The 11365-nt window shown below is 56.6% G+C and overlaps 1 protein-coding gene across 5 annotated transcripts; it reads left to right on the forward strand.

Moving 5' to 3' along the window:
- Window positions 1–1808: 1808 nt before the first annotated feature.
- SLC12A9 (solute carrier family 12 member 9) lies at window positions 1809–11339 on the forward strand. 5 transcript variants are annotated; one of them, XM_077908051.1, is made up of 14 exons: window positions 1809–1944; window positions 2687–2906; window positions 3132–3266; window positions 3722–3853; window positions 4298–4606; window positions 5251–5358; window positions 5491–5602; window positions 6145–6302; window positions 6427–6509; window positions 6678–6802; window positions 6936–7128; window positions 7297–7471; window positions 7686–7832; window positions 10042–11339. In XM_077908051.1, exons 2-14 carry the CDS (start codon window positions 2726–2728, stop codon window positions 10932–10934), a joined length of 2751 nt encoding a protein of 916 aa, XP_077764177.1. In that variant the 5' UTR covers window positions 1809–1944; window positions 2687–2725; the 3' UTR covers window positions 10935–11339. The 5 variants fall into 5 exon arrangements, with proteins under 5 accessions (XP_077764177.1, XP_077764176.1, XP_077764179.1 ...); XM_077908050.1 differs by having other exon boundaries at window positions 1815–1948; XM_077908052.1 differs by lacking the exon at window positions 2687–2906 and having other exon boundaries at window positions 1825–1948.
- The last annotated feature ends 26 nt before the right edge of the window (window positions 11340–11365 follow it).

The following is an 11365-nucleotide window of genomic DNA, read 5'->3' on the forward strand; positions in this document are numbered from 1 at the left end:
TAACTTCAGCAAGAATTCTGTCTGTTTAGTCTTGATGTTTCCTCTTAATAATTTCCCATCACTGACTCTCATTATGCTCATTGGCTATAAATCCCCAGGTTCCTTTGTTGTATTTGGAGTAGAGTCCCATCTCTCCCCCCTATTGGAATAGTCCTGAATAAAGTCTTCCTTACTATTTGAACAAGTGTCAGATTAATTTTTTTTCCCTTGGAAGGCACACCAGAAAAAGGGAACAGAAAGAGGAGCTGCAGTCATTTACTGGCAAGGACAGAGTCTGGGCATAACTATTGGGTACTGCGGAGGATAAGATCTGTGCCGATCTGTTCAAGCGAGTTCAAGCAACTGCTACACCAGGATATTGGATATTGAAATGGTATATAGATATTGACATCATCAAAAACTGTGACAGGATGGTGTGGGAAATATCCATGAGCCAAACTCTGTCGTGGGCAGCACAGATGACCACTGAAAATGCCACAGTTCAACTGCTCAAGAGACTTCTGCTTGGCAAAGCCACATTTGGGCTGCTTTGAGGCCATTTCTCTCCTAGGGGAATGTTGCAGATAATCTGACAGCCAAAGACCAGTGATAGTAAAAGCAGTGTTCATTTCCTAAGGCTCAAGTGACAGTGTAGCCATAAAGGACTATATTACAGTTAGAGCAAATAACTTACCGTATGTTTCAGCATTGTTTTCTTTTCTTTTTTTAAAGATTTTATTTATTCATCACACACACACACACACAGAGGCAGAGACACAGGCAGAGGAAGGAGCAGGCTCCATGCAGGGAGCCTGACGTGGGACTCGATCTCGGGGCCCCAGGATCAGGCCCCAGGCTGAAGGCAGTGCTAAACTGCTGAGCCACCAGGCTGCCCCTGTTTTCTTTTTTAAAAATATTTTATTTATTTATTCATGAGAGACACAGAGAGAGAAAGAGAGACGCAGGGACACAGGCAGAGGGAGAGGCAGGCTCCCTGCGGGATTTGATCCTGGGACCAGGATCACGCCCTGGGCCGAAGGCAGGCGCTAAACCACTAAGCCACCCAGGGATCCCCCAGCGTTGTGTTCAAGCGCCAGTTAGTTCATGGAACCCTCTCATAGCAACCTTTTGCAGGGTTAATCCCCATTCTACAGATGAGGAAACGTTGCCAGGTGGTGCTAATGTTGGTGGTACCTAGAAAGAGTGAGAAGGGGAATCCCATCTCCCGAAGTTCACAAGTCCTGTCATCTCTGCTAGAGGGGACAACGCCACGCAGGGAGGCCCGAAGGCAGCGGGAGGACACTGCGGCCCGACGGTGGCCTGCGCAGTCCGGGCTCGCCGGGATCAGCGGCCGATGGCTCCCTCCGATGGCGGACGCCGAGAGCGCAGCCGGTGCACGGGACCGGGCGTGAGGGGCGGGCCTCCGTGGTGAGAGGGCTGAGGGCTGAGGCCGGTACCCTAGAGACATTCCCGGGTTCGAGAGGCTGGAGGAATAGGATTCCGGAAGGCGCCGAGCGACGTGGCTCCATGTTCCCGGCGACGCACCTGGGCCAGGTGTCACGGCCCCGCCCACCTGCCGTTGCCTTCTGCGGTCACCGCACGTCCCTTTCAGTGGCGGCTCCTCCCGAGCTCGGGAGCTTGTTGCCACCGGGGTGATGGGCCCCTTAGGAGCCGTGGCCTACACGGTGGGCTCAGGGGCGACCCAGGGGCGCATCCCCGGCGCACGTGGAGCGGGAGCCCGAGCCGCGTCGGCCCGGGGAGCCCAAACTGGGAGGAGCTTCCTGGGCGCGCCCACGGGGCGGGGCTGGGCCCGGGGACCAATGGGGCGCGTGGGCTGGGGGGGGCGGACTCCGGGCCTGGCATCCCGGTAGCTGCAGCTGGCTTTTCCGGCACCCGCGCCCCCTCGGCAGATAGCGGACCCCCTCCGGCTCTCGGGGATCGCCCCCGGGCGGCTGAGTCCTCTGGGTGGGTGAGTGAGCGCCCTGCCGCACCCGGGCTGTGGGGATGCGCCTGGCCGGAGAGAAGCGGATCTCGGCCCCCTCCAACCCGCCCCGGGAGAAAGTGGGCAGGCACCGGTGGGGGGCGGGGGGGAGGACCCACCTTGTGTTGCTGGCCTGTGTCTTTGTTTTAGTAGTCGAGGGGTGTGTTTGGGTTGGTCGAGATTGGAGGGCGTCTCGTGTGAGTGGGAGGAATCTGGTGAGGCTGGGGGGAGAGGGGCTGGTTTGAAATGGACTGAGGGAGAGGATTGATGGAGGGCAGGGCTTTGGAAGATTTGGAAATTTCGCGTTGCCTTGGGTGAGGTGATCGCTTGGGGGAGGTGGGAAGGGGACAGCTCAGGACTCTGGAGGAGGAGGTGAGGAGGGTTTCCTGCCCGGAACTCACTTCCCTTTTTGGGGGATTTGTTTTCCTCTTGCAGGGCTAGTTGAAAAGGAAGAGTATCTTTGCCTCTTCCGAAAGCCATTGCCATCCCTAGTCACAGGGACATGGGGGGATGGGGTGGTCCCCAGGAGCTGGGAGGGGACTTGGTACCCAAATGCTAAGAGTGTGGAGTCTGTCATGGTCCAGGGAAGTGGCAAGGACCAGTCTGTCCCTCAGGAACTCTCTGAGTTGCAGCTCTCCCTTTTGGGGAAGTTTTCAGGTGTTTGGTTAGAGATGTTTTGAGAGGCTCCATGGAGATGCTTTCCATTAAGCAAAGTGTCTTCTGCAGGCCTCAAGACCCATTCGTGGCTTCTGCGTGCTCTCTGCCATGGCCAGCGAGAACTCTCCCCTGCTGGCCTACCGGCTCCTGGGAGATGAAGGGGTTGCCTTCTCTGCCAATGGGGGCGGGGGCGCTGGAGGGGCATCGGCCCGGAAGCTCTCCACCTTCCTGGGTGTGGTGGTGCCCACTGTCCTGTCCATGTTCAGTATAGTTGTCTTTTTGAGGATTGGTGAGTGGGGTGGTGGAGCTTCCTCAGGGGTACAGTGGAGTGGGGGAGGGGTGGGACTGGGATGAGGTGGGGGAAGGGTCCTGGGAGAAATGGGTGGATGAAGGGCTTGGGGAGAGGGCTCCCCATGGCCTTGTGTTTAGCTCTGGCCCTGCAGGTAGCTGATGACCAGTGTGGTGCAGGGATGCATGAGCCACCCTCTGACCTGCTTTGCCACTCCTGTCCCAGGGTTCGTGGTGGGCCATGCTGGGCTGCTACAGGCTTTGGCCATGCTCCTGGTTGCCTACTTCATCCTGGCGCTCACCGTCCTCTCTGTTTGTGCCATCGCCACCAACGGAGCTGTGCGGGGGGGTGGAGCCTACTGTATCCTCCAACACTGATGGACTGGGGTCTGGGCTCTTCTGCCTGGTAGGGAGGAGGAGGGGCAGGGGCAGGGCAGAGGGAGGCAAGTTCTAATGAACGTTCAGCAGGCAGGCTGATATGAGGAAGGTGACCAACTTGGCCTTACGTTTGTTAGTGCTAGTCTCCTGTCCACCAGGTGTCTTCCCAGCTGTCATTTTGGTTCTCCCAACAGTCTTGTCAGTTAGGTAGTTCATTTTAACAGAAGAGGAACCTGGAGCTCAAGAGTATTCGTGACTTGTGTAGAGCCACGTGGTTTGGGAACAGCTGTGCTCGGCCAGCTTGACACGGGGGACAGTCCTGATGAATTCCTCTCCCTGGGGGAGACAGGGCTGCAGAGTGCTTTGTGCCCAAACCCTTTGTCCTGCTCCATTTCACTCTCTTTTCCCTTAACACTCACCCCCTGCTTCCACTTGTAGTCATGATCAGCCGGACCCTGGGGCCTGAGGTTGGGGGCAGCATCGGCCTCATGTTCTACCTGGCTAACGTCTGTGGCTGTGCCGTCTCCCTGCTGGGGCTGGTGGAAGCTGTGCTCGATGTCTTCGGGGCTGGTCTGTGCTCCAGGCGGCTCTGCGGGTTTGCAGGGTCCAGGGATTCTGGGATCATGAGGGAGAGAGCCCTCTTTAGAAGAAAGGCAAAGTGGTCCATGAGCTTTCTTGAGTTCCTCCTGTGATTCCAGTCTCATGTGGACATCTGAAAAGATTGTCCTGGCTCAGAGGCAGCTTACCATCTGGTTGGGGAGGCCACACTAAGACGCCTAAAGTCAACAGAGCGAGATTGGTGGTATCCACCAGGGAGGGGTAGGATGCTGGGGGTACAGTGGAGTTGGGGAGTGGGAGAGATAGCCTCTGAGGACAGTGGGGCCAAAGAGGGGGTTTGTTCCTGCTTTGATTCATGGTTGGGATCCCTCCAGGGGGTCTAGTCTTTTTTTTGGGGGGTCTGGTCTTTTTTTTTGGGGGGGTCTGGTCTTCTAAGTCTCTCCTTCTTCTTTGTAGACTCCTCACCGTCCAGTGGGCTTCAGGTCCTGCCTCAGGGCTACGGTTGGAGCCTGCTCTACGGCTCCCTGCTGCTGGGCCTTGTGGGTGGGGTCTGCACACTGGGGGCTGGACTCTATGCCCGTGCCTCCTTCCTCACATTCCTGCTGGTTTCTGGATCCCTGGCCTCGGTGCTGGTCAGCTTTGTGGCTGTGGGGCCCAGGAGCATCCCCTTGGCCCCTCGGCCTAGCCCCAATGGCTCCTCCCCACAGCCCCAGGTCGGCCACTTCACTGGCTTCAACAGCAGCACTCTGAAGGCCAACTTGGGTGGTGAGCTGGGCACAGGGGTGACAGGGTTCTTGGGGTAAGGGGTAAGCCTGTGTGTGGGCCAGGCCCTTGGGATCCCCAGATGAGAACAGATATCAGAGAGAATCAGGGGCAGAAGGTCAGATCTCAGAACAGTGCAGGTTATTTAAGATCTGGATAGTGTGTTTGGCCCAGTAGAGTGCCAGAGTGACCACGAGACGGTTCCTGCCTTAGAGGAACTTTTTTAGCTGGAGAGATAAAACGGACATTCAGGAAATAATTAAATAGCACAATAAGACCGAGAATGATGCAAGTGGATGAGAATCAGGCGAGGAGTTGGGAGGAGGGAGGTCTCCAGTATGTGCTGGAGGTGGTTGGAGGTGGGTTGGGGAATTCAAATAGGAGTGAGAGGGAAGGTATCTCAGGTAGGAGCAAGGGTGAAAGCTGGGAGGGAAGAATAAAGAGAATGAGAGCTAGAGGGGGGCGGAGAAGGAGGTGATGAGGCCAGCTGAGCCAGGGCCAGTGGTGGGTTGGAGCCAGGGTCTTGGGGAGGGCAGTGGGGGATGCATGGGGGTTTGGGGCATATGAGGACAGGGTGGCAGGGCCAAGATTGCTGAATCCCTATGAGTGATACCAATGCCCTCTCCTCCTTGGGAACTATCCCTCAGCTGGCTACGCCAAGGACTACACCACGGGGGCCATGATGACCTTTGCCAGCGTCTTTGCCGTTCTCTTTAATGGCTGCACAGGCATCATGGCGGGGGCGAACATGTCAGGTGAGAGTCCCTGCCTGACGATGCCTGGGCCTGTGGGGTGGCCACCCCGTGCCCCTGTGGGAGTGCTCAGAGCTCCAGGATGTAGGGGATGGTGGGGGGCTGACATCTGCCCTTCTGTTCCTCTCCCTCCAGGGGAGCTGAAGGACCCCAGCCGGGCCATTCCTCTGGGCACCATTATCGCCGTCACCTACACCTTCTTCATCTACACCCTGCTTTTCTTCCTCTCCAGCTTCACCTGTGACAGGTGCCTGGGGAGGGGCCAGCCAGGTGCTCGAGGGGGTGGAGTGGGGCGGCAGAATGAGGCCGCCACACTTGAATCACCTAGGGCAGCAAAACCTGGGGGGCAGGCACCCCAATTGTCAGGGTGCAGACTGTTTTTCCCACTGGGAGAGAGAAGGAGCGGCCACCGCCACTGATGGGGACAGCTGCCTAAATGCTGGTAGCAGGCCCGTGGCCAGTATTTGCTGTGTCCCTCGGACTGTTGTAAGTGCTTGGCTTGGGGGTGGGGGATGGCTCTCTAATCATTCGGCATTTCCATAAATATTTGGTTTCTTGTGCTGATACTGTTAGGAACGTCCACCACGTGATTAAACCCAAAGTAGCCCAATGATAACCAGCAAATACCATGTCTTTCCCTCTGGGCACACATGATGTGGTACAATGGGCTTTGAGATCGGGGCTGGGTCAGTTGAGAATACCCAGCTCTTCACGTAGAGTCAGCACTTCTCTCACAGAGGCCCTGGGATGGATGCACATGTTATCCTGTCCTCCTCTCCCTCCCTCCAGGACTTTGCTGCAGGAGGACTACGGGTTCTTTCGTGCCATCAGCCTGTGGCCTCCACTGGTGCTGATCGGTATCTATGCCACATCGCTCTCAGCCTCCATGAGCTCCCTCATCGGGGCCTCCCGCATCCTCCACGCTCTGGCTCAGGATGACCTCTTTGGTACGCTGTCACTTCCTCCTTCACCTGCTCTGAGCTCCCACGTGTGCTACCCCACCCCCCCCATGTCTGTCTCAGTTTCCATTTGGTCCAGGCTGATGTGTCTGTCACATTTCTATTTGCACAGGAGTAATCTTGGCACCGGCCAAGGTTGTGTCTCGGACAGGGAACCCGTGGGGGGCTGTGCTCTATTCCTGGGGCCTGGTACAGGTAAGCCTTCCTTTCAAGCTGTCCTTCTCCTTCCTCTAAGCCCCTCCTGGTTCTGCTCCCAGGACCAGGAGGGGCTTGGGGGTGGGCTGGGAGAATGAACGAAGAGGCAGGACGCATTGGCCTTGGGGAGGGGATGCATGAATGCCCAGACTCTTGGTCCACGTCTAGCTGGTACTCTTGGCTGGGAAGCTGAATACACTGGCTGCTGTGGTCACTGTCTTCTACTTGGTGGCCTACGCTGCGGTGGACCTGTCCTGCCTAAGCCTGGAGTGGGCCTCGGCCCCCAACTTCCGGTGAGAGGAGAAGATGCCTGTGTCCCTGCAGACAGAGGGAGGAGTGGGATGGACTCTGTCCAGGGGGGTGGAGGTTGGAGATAGAGTGGAGTGGCAGGCCCTGAGCACCCTTCCTTCTCTCCCCCTCCCCCAGCCCCACCTTCAGCCTGTTCTCCTGGCACACCTGCTTGCTGGGGGTGGCCTCCTGTCTGCTCATGATGTTTCTCATCAGCCCTGGGGCTGCCGGCGGCTCCCTGCTTCTCATGGGCCTGCTTTCTGCCCTGCTCACAGCTCGAGGAGGCCCCAGCAGCTGGGGCTACGTCAGCCAGGCCTTGCTTTTCCACCAGGTTGGGAGCCTTGGGAAAGGGAGTGGGGAGGAGCCAGTTTGGGAACACCCCTCTCCCCCAAGTAGGCCTCCTTTTGCCGTGGCTAGAGTCAGGGTTTTTGTATGAGAGGTAGTGAGTGGGGGCTGCCCCCTTGAGCCCTTCCTTTCCATGCCTCACCCCTGCCCTCAGGTGCGAAAGTACCTGCTCCGGCTGGATGTCCGGAAGGAGCATGTGAAGTTCTGGAGGCCCCAGCTGCTGCTTCTGGTGGGGAACCCCCGGGGTGCCCTGCCTCTGCTGCGGCTGGCCAACCAGCTCAAGAAAGGGGGCCTCTATGTACTGGGCCATGTCACCCTGGGAGACCTTGGTGAGTCCCCCTCTGTCCTCCCACCACCCCCAGCTTCCTTTGTCTTTCATCTCAGATGCTCTTGGTATTTATTCTTTGGGTCCAGAAGCCTCATGTTTCTTCCCCAGTGATGCTTCCAATCTTCCCAGACCTTTTTCTTTGGCCCGTTTGGGATTTGGATTCCAGGAGATAGTACATGGGTTTGGCTTACATCTGCTGCATCCTGTCTCTGCAGACTGCCTGCCCTCAGACCCTGTGCAGCCCCAGTATGGGGCATGGCTGAGCCTGGTGGACAGAGCCCAAGTAAAGGCCTTTGTGGACCTCACCCTCTCACCATCTGTACGCCAGGGGGCTCAGCATCTGTTGCGGATCTCTGGCCTTGGTGAGCTACTCCTCCCTGGGTCCCCTTGGCCCGCTCTGTGGCCCCTTTCAATCTCTGGTACCATCCCCCTGGAGAGTAAACCACAGATTGGAAAGCCCAAAAGGAACTCGGGGTCTAGTGCAGATAAGATGCTGTGCTCAAGTTCAAAGATAACAGATAGTGTGTGATAGTCTTGGAGGAGATGCTTAAGGACTGGAGATGGGTGCCATGGAGACTGTTTTTTTTTTTTTTTTTCCTGACCCCAAAATTAGAGTATAAGCTCTGAAGAGCATGTTGTATTTCTGGGGACAATGGGAGAATTATTTGAGGCTCGGGGGTTGCTCTATCACATCTAGGGCAGATAATTTCTAGCCATCCGACTTCAAGACCACTATGCACTGATGTGGCTCTTGACAAGATGGTATCTCAGCTGGGGCTTGGAAAGGGCAGAGAAGGAAGGCGTGGTATGACATGGCCTCCGGAGACCGCAGAGGATGCAGAGGGTTTGTGGGGCCAATACTTTCTGAGTGAGTGGGATTCCCTGCCTTATTACTCTGCCTCAGTGCCAAGGCCTCCAGCCTCAAACCCCAGCCTCCTGCAAATCCGTGCTGGGCTGCCACCTTCTTTCTCAGTCCCAGGCAGGTGACAGTTTCCTCCCTGAGTGCGTGATTCCTTCTCTGTTCAGATCTGGCTAAGGTTCAAGTGTTGGACAATATTCTGTTCAGAGTAAACCAGAACCCTGGATGATGCTCAGGAAGGGGTGACTAGTTTAATTTGCAAGATCTGCTGGAGTTCCCACCTGCAGGGGTGTTCTAATAAGTCAGGCATTATTAGATAGACTCTGAAGCATCTGAGACCCCGGTCTCTTCTCAGACCCACCTTTTGTGGGGGAAGCTGTGCCAAGAGACCACGACTTCAAAAAAAAAAAAAAAAAAGAGACCACGACTTCTACCATATTTATCCCGAGGAAAAATGATTCAAATGAAAGGAAAGGATTTCCTCTAAATAGTAAGTCTTCTTGGAGTGCAGAACTTGATTTATTGGTGGATTTTGAGCAACCCATTCGTTTTACGAGAAAAAGCCTTAGGCAGGATCTCAGAGTCTTTCTGTAAACTCAGCCCTGTTAAAGTGAGCCTGGGGGGCCAGTTATCCAATTTCACATTCAAAAATTTAAAAACCAGGGATCCCTGGGTGGCGCAGCGGTTTGGCGCCTGCCTTTGGCCCAGGGCGCGATCCTGGAGACCCGGGATCGAATCCCACGTCGGGCTCCCGGTGCATGGAGCCTGCTTCTCCCTCTGCCTATGTCTCTGCCTCTCTCTCTCTCTCTCTCTCTCTGTGACTATCATAAATAAATAAAAATTAAAAAAAGAATTTAAAAACCAGGAGCTGTCAGCAGGGACTTGGGGCATTGTGTTTGCTACACACACACACACACAGGTTCAGAGGCTCAGAGAATGGGCTCTGGTGATGGGCACACTGTGTATACCTGTGGATCCCAGTATCTACCAGCTATGAGCCTTGGGGCAAGTGACTTCACTGCTTTGTGCTTCAGGTTGCTCATCCGTGAAAGGGGTGAGTAAAGAGTGTCTACCTCACAGTGTTGCTTTAAGGATCAGATGAGTTAAAACACAGTGCTTTCAGCAGGACCTAGCTCTTGGTTAGTGTGCAGACCGTAGCTGTTTCTTCCCCAGGGACCATGCTTTGGACCCGCCATCATTAGGGCCCTGCAGTGGTAAGAACAGACCAGGCCAGTTCTCATCCTCCCCCCAGCGGAGTCTGGGGTGCTGTTTCCCTGGGGGATGAGGCCACAAGCTTGACTATTGCTTGCTCAGGGGGTCTGGTCTACCAGTGGAGTCAGACCCTCATCTCCCATCATGAAAAAGAAAGGTGTGCTGCGAGAAGCTTGGGGTGGAGGCATCCTACTGCCATGGTCCAGAAGTGCTCATTAGTTAAGAAGAATTGCTCCTAAGGCAAACTTTGCGTTACGTTTAAGTGGGGGAACATTAGTCATGCAGTTACAACAAATAAAAGTATACAAAAGCATTAAGGAAAACTAAAAGTCATTATGCAAACGTGCAGCCTGGAGAGCCCAAGCACTGTACAAATGCCATACCTGATGGCTGACGTGTGTCGCTGTCAGCGTGTGCAAGTGGGTGCGTATTCGCGTGGTGTAAACTCAGCCTGTGAGTCTGATTCCTGTCTCTTCCCACCTCCCCCTCTCTGCTCCCAGGTGGCATGAAGCCCAACACTTTGGTCCTAGGTTTCTATGATGATGCTGCACCCCAGGACCACTTCCTGACAGACCCGGCTTTCTCCGAGGCTACTGATGGCACCCAGGAGGGTGGGTCCCCAGCCCTGAGCACTCTGTTTCCTCCACCCCGGGCTCCTGGGAGCCCCCGGGCTCTCAGCCCCCAGGACTATGTGGCCACAGTGGCAGACGCCCTCAAGATGAACAAGAATGTGGTTCTGGCCCGGGCCTGTGGGGCCCTGCCCCCGGAGCGGCTGAGCCGGGGTTCAGGGGGTACCTCTCAGCCACATCACGTGGATGTGTGGCCTCTCAACCTGCTGCGGCCCCGGGGTGGGCCTGGCTACGTGGATGTGTGTGGCCTTTTCCTGCTGCAGATGGCAACCATCTTGGGCATGGTGCCTGCTTGGCATAGCGCCCGGCTCCGGATCTTCTTGTGCCTGGGGCCTCGAGAGGCCCCCGGGGCGGCTGAGGGGCGGCTCCGGGCACTGCTGAGCCAGCTGAGGATCAGAGCCGAAGTACAGGAGGTGGTGTGGGGTGAGGGGGCTGGGGCTGGGGAGCCGGAGGAGGAGGAGGAGGAAGGAGACTTTGTGAATGGCAGGCGGGGAGATGCTGAGGCAGAGGCCCTGGCATGCAGTGCTAACGCCCTGGTTCGGGCCCAGCAGGGGCGCGGCAGAGGAGGCGGGCCCGGTGGGCCTGAGGGTGCGGATGGCGAAGGTGGGCCTGCCACAGCCCTCACTTTCCTATACCTGCCTCGGCCGCCCGCCGATCCTGCCCGCTACACTCGCTACCTGGCGCTCCTGGAGACTCTGACCCATGATCTGGGCCCCACGCTACTCATTCACGGAGTCACCCCCGTCACTTGCACTGATCTCTGATGCCCGGGGCCTGGAGCAGAGGGTGCCCAGGTCCGGTGACCTGCTTTGATTAGTGGATGCAGAAGGGAAGGGCAGCCTCCCGCCTGCTCCACGTGTGGGGTGTGGAGCCCTGTGGAAGTACTAGGGGATCCTGGGCTGGGGCACCCCTCTGTCCCTGTGAGAGGGGCTTTAGTGCACTAATGCAGGGCAGCTGTGTCCCCACCACGCTGGGGGAGAAAGGCAGCAGCCCTCCCCACTGGCCTCCCTTCCTTCACTGGTGCCTTGATGGAGGCTGGGTCTCTGCTTTGACTCTCGGCTACCTCAGTCTCCCCTTGCCCAACAGACTCGCAGACCCCTGAGGTTGTGATGTTTTTGTTCTGTTTTATTTTTCTAACCGCTGAACGTGAATAAAAGACCAAAACACTATGGGCTGGCCTGGCTGAGCACTGCTA

This window comes from Canis aureus, chromosome 8 (genome assembly GCF_053574225.1).
Source record: "Canis aureus isolate CA01 chromosome 8, VMU_Caureus_v.1.0, whole genome shotgun sequence".
NCBI classification, from domain to species: domain Eukaryota; kingdom Metazoa; phylum Chordata; class Mammalia; order Carnivora; family Canidae; genus Canis; species Canis aureus.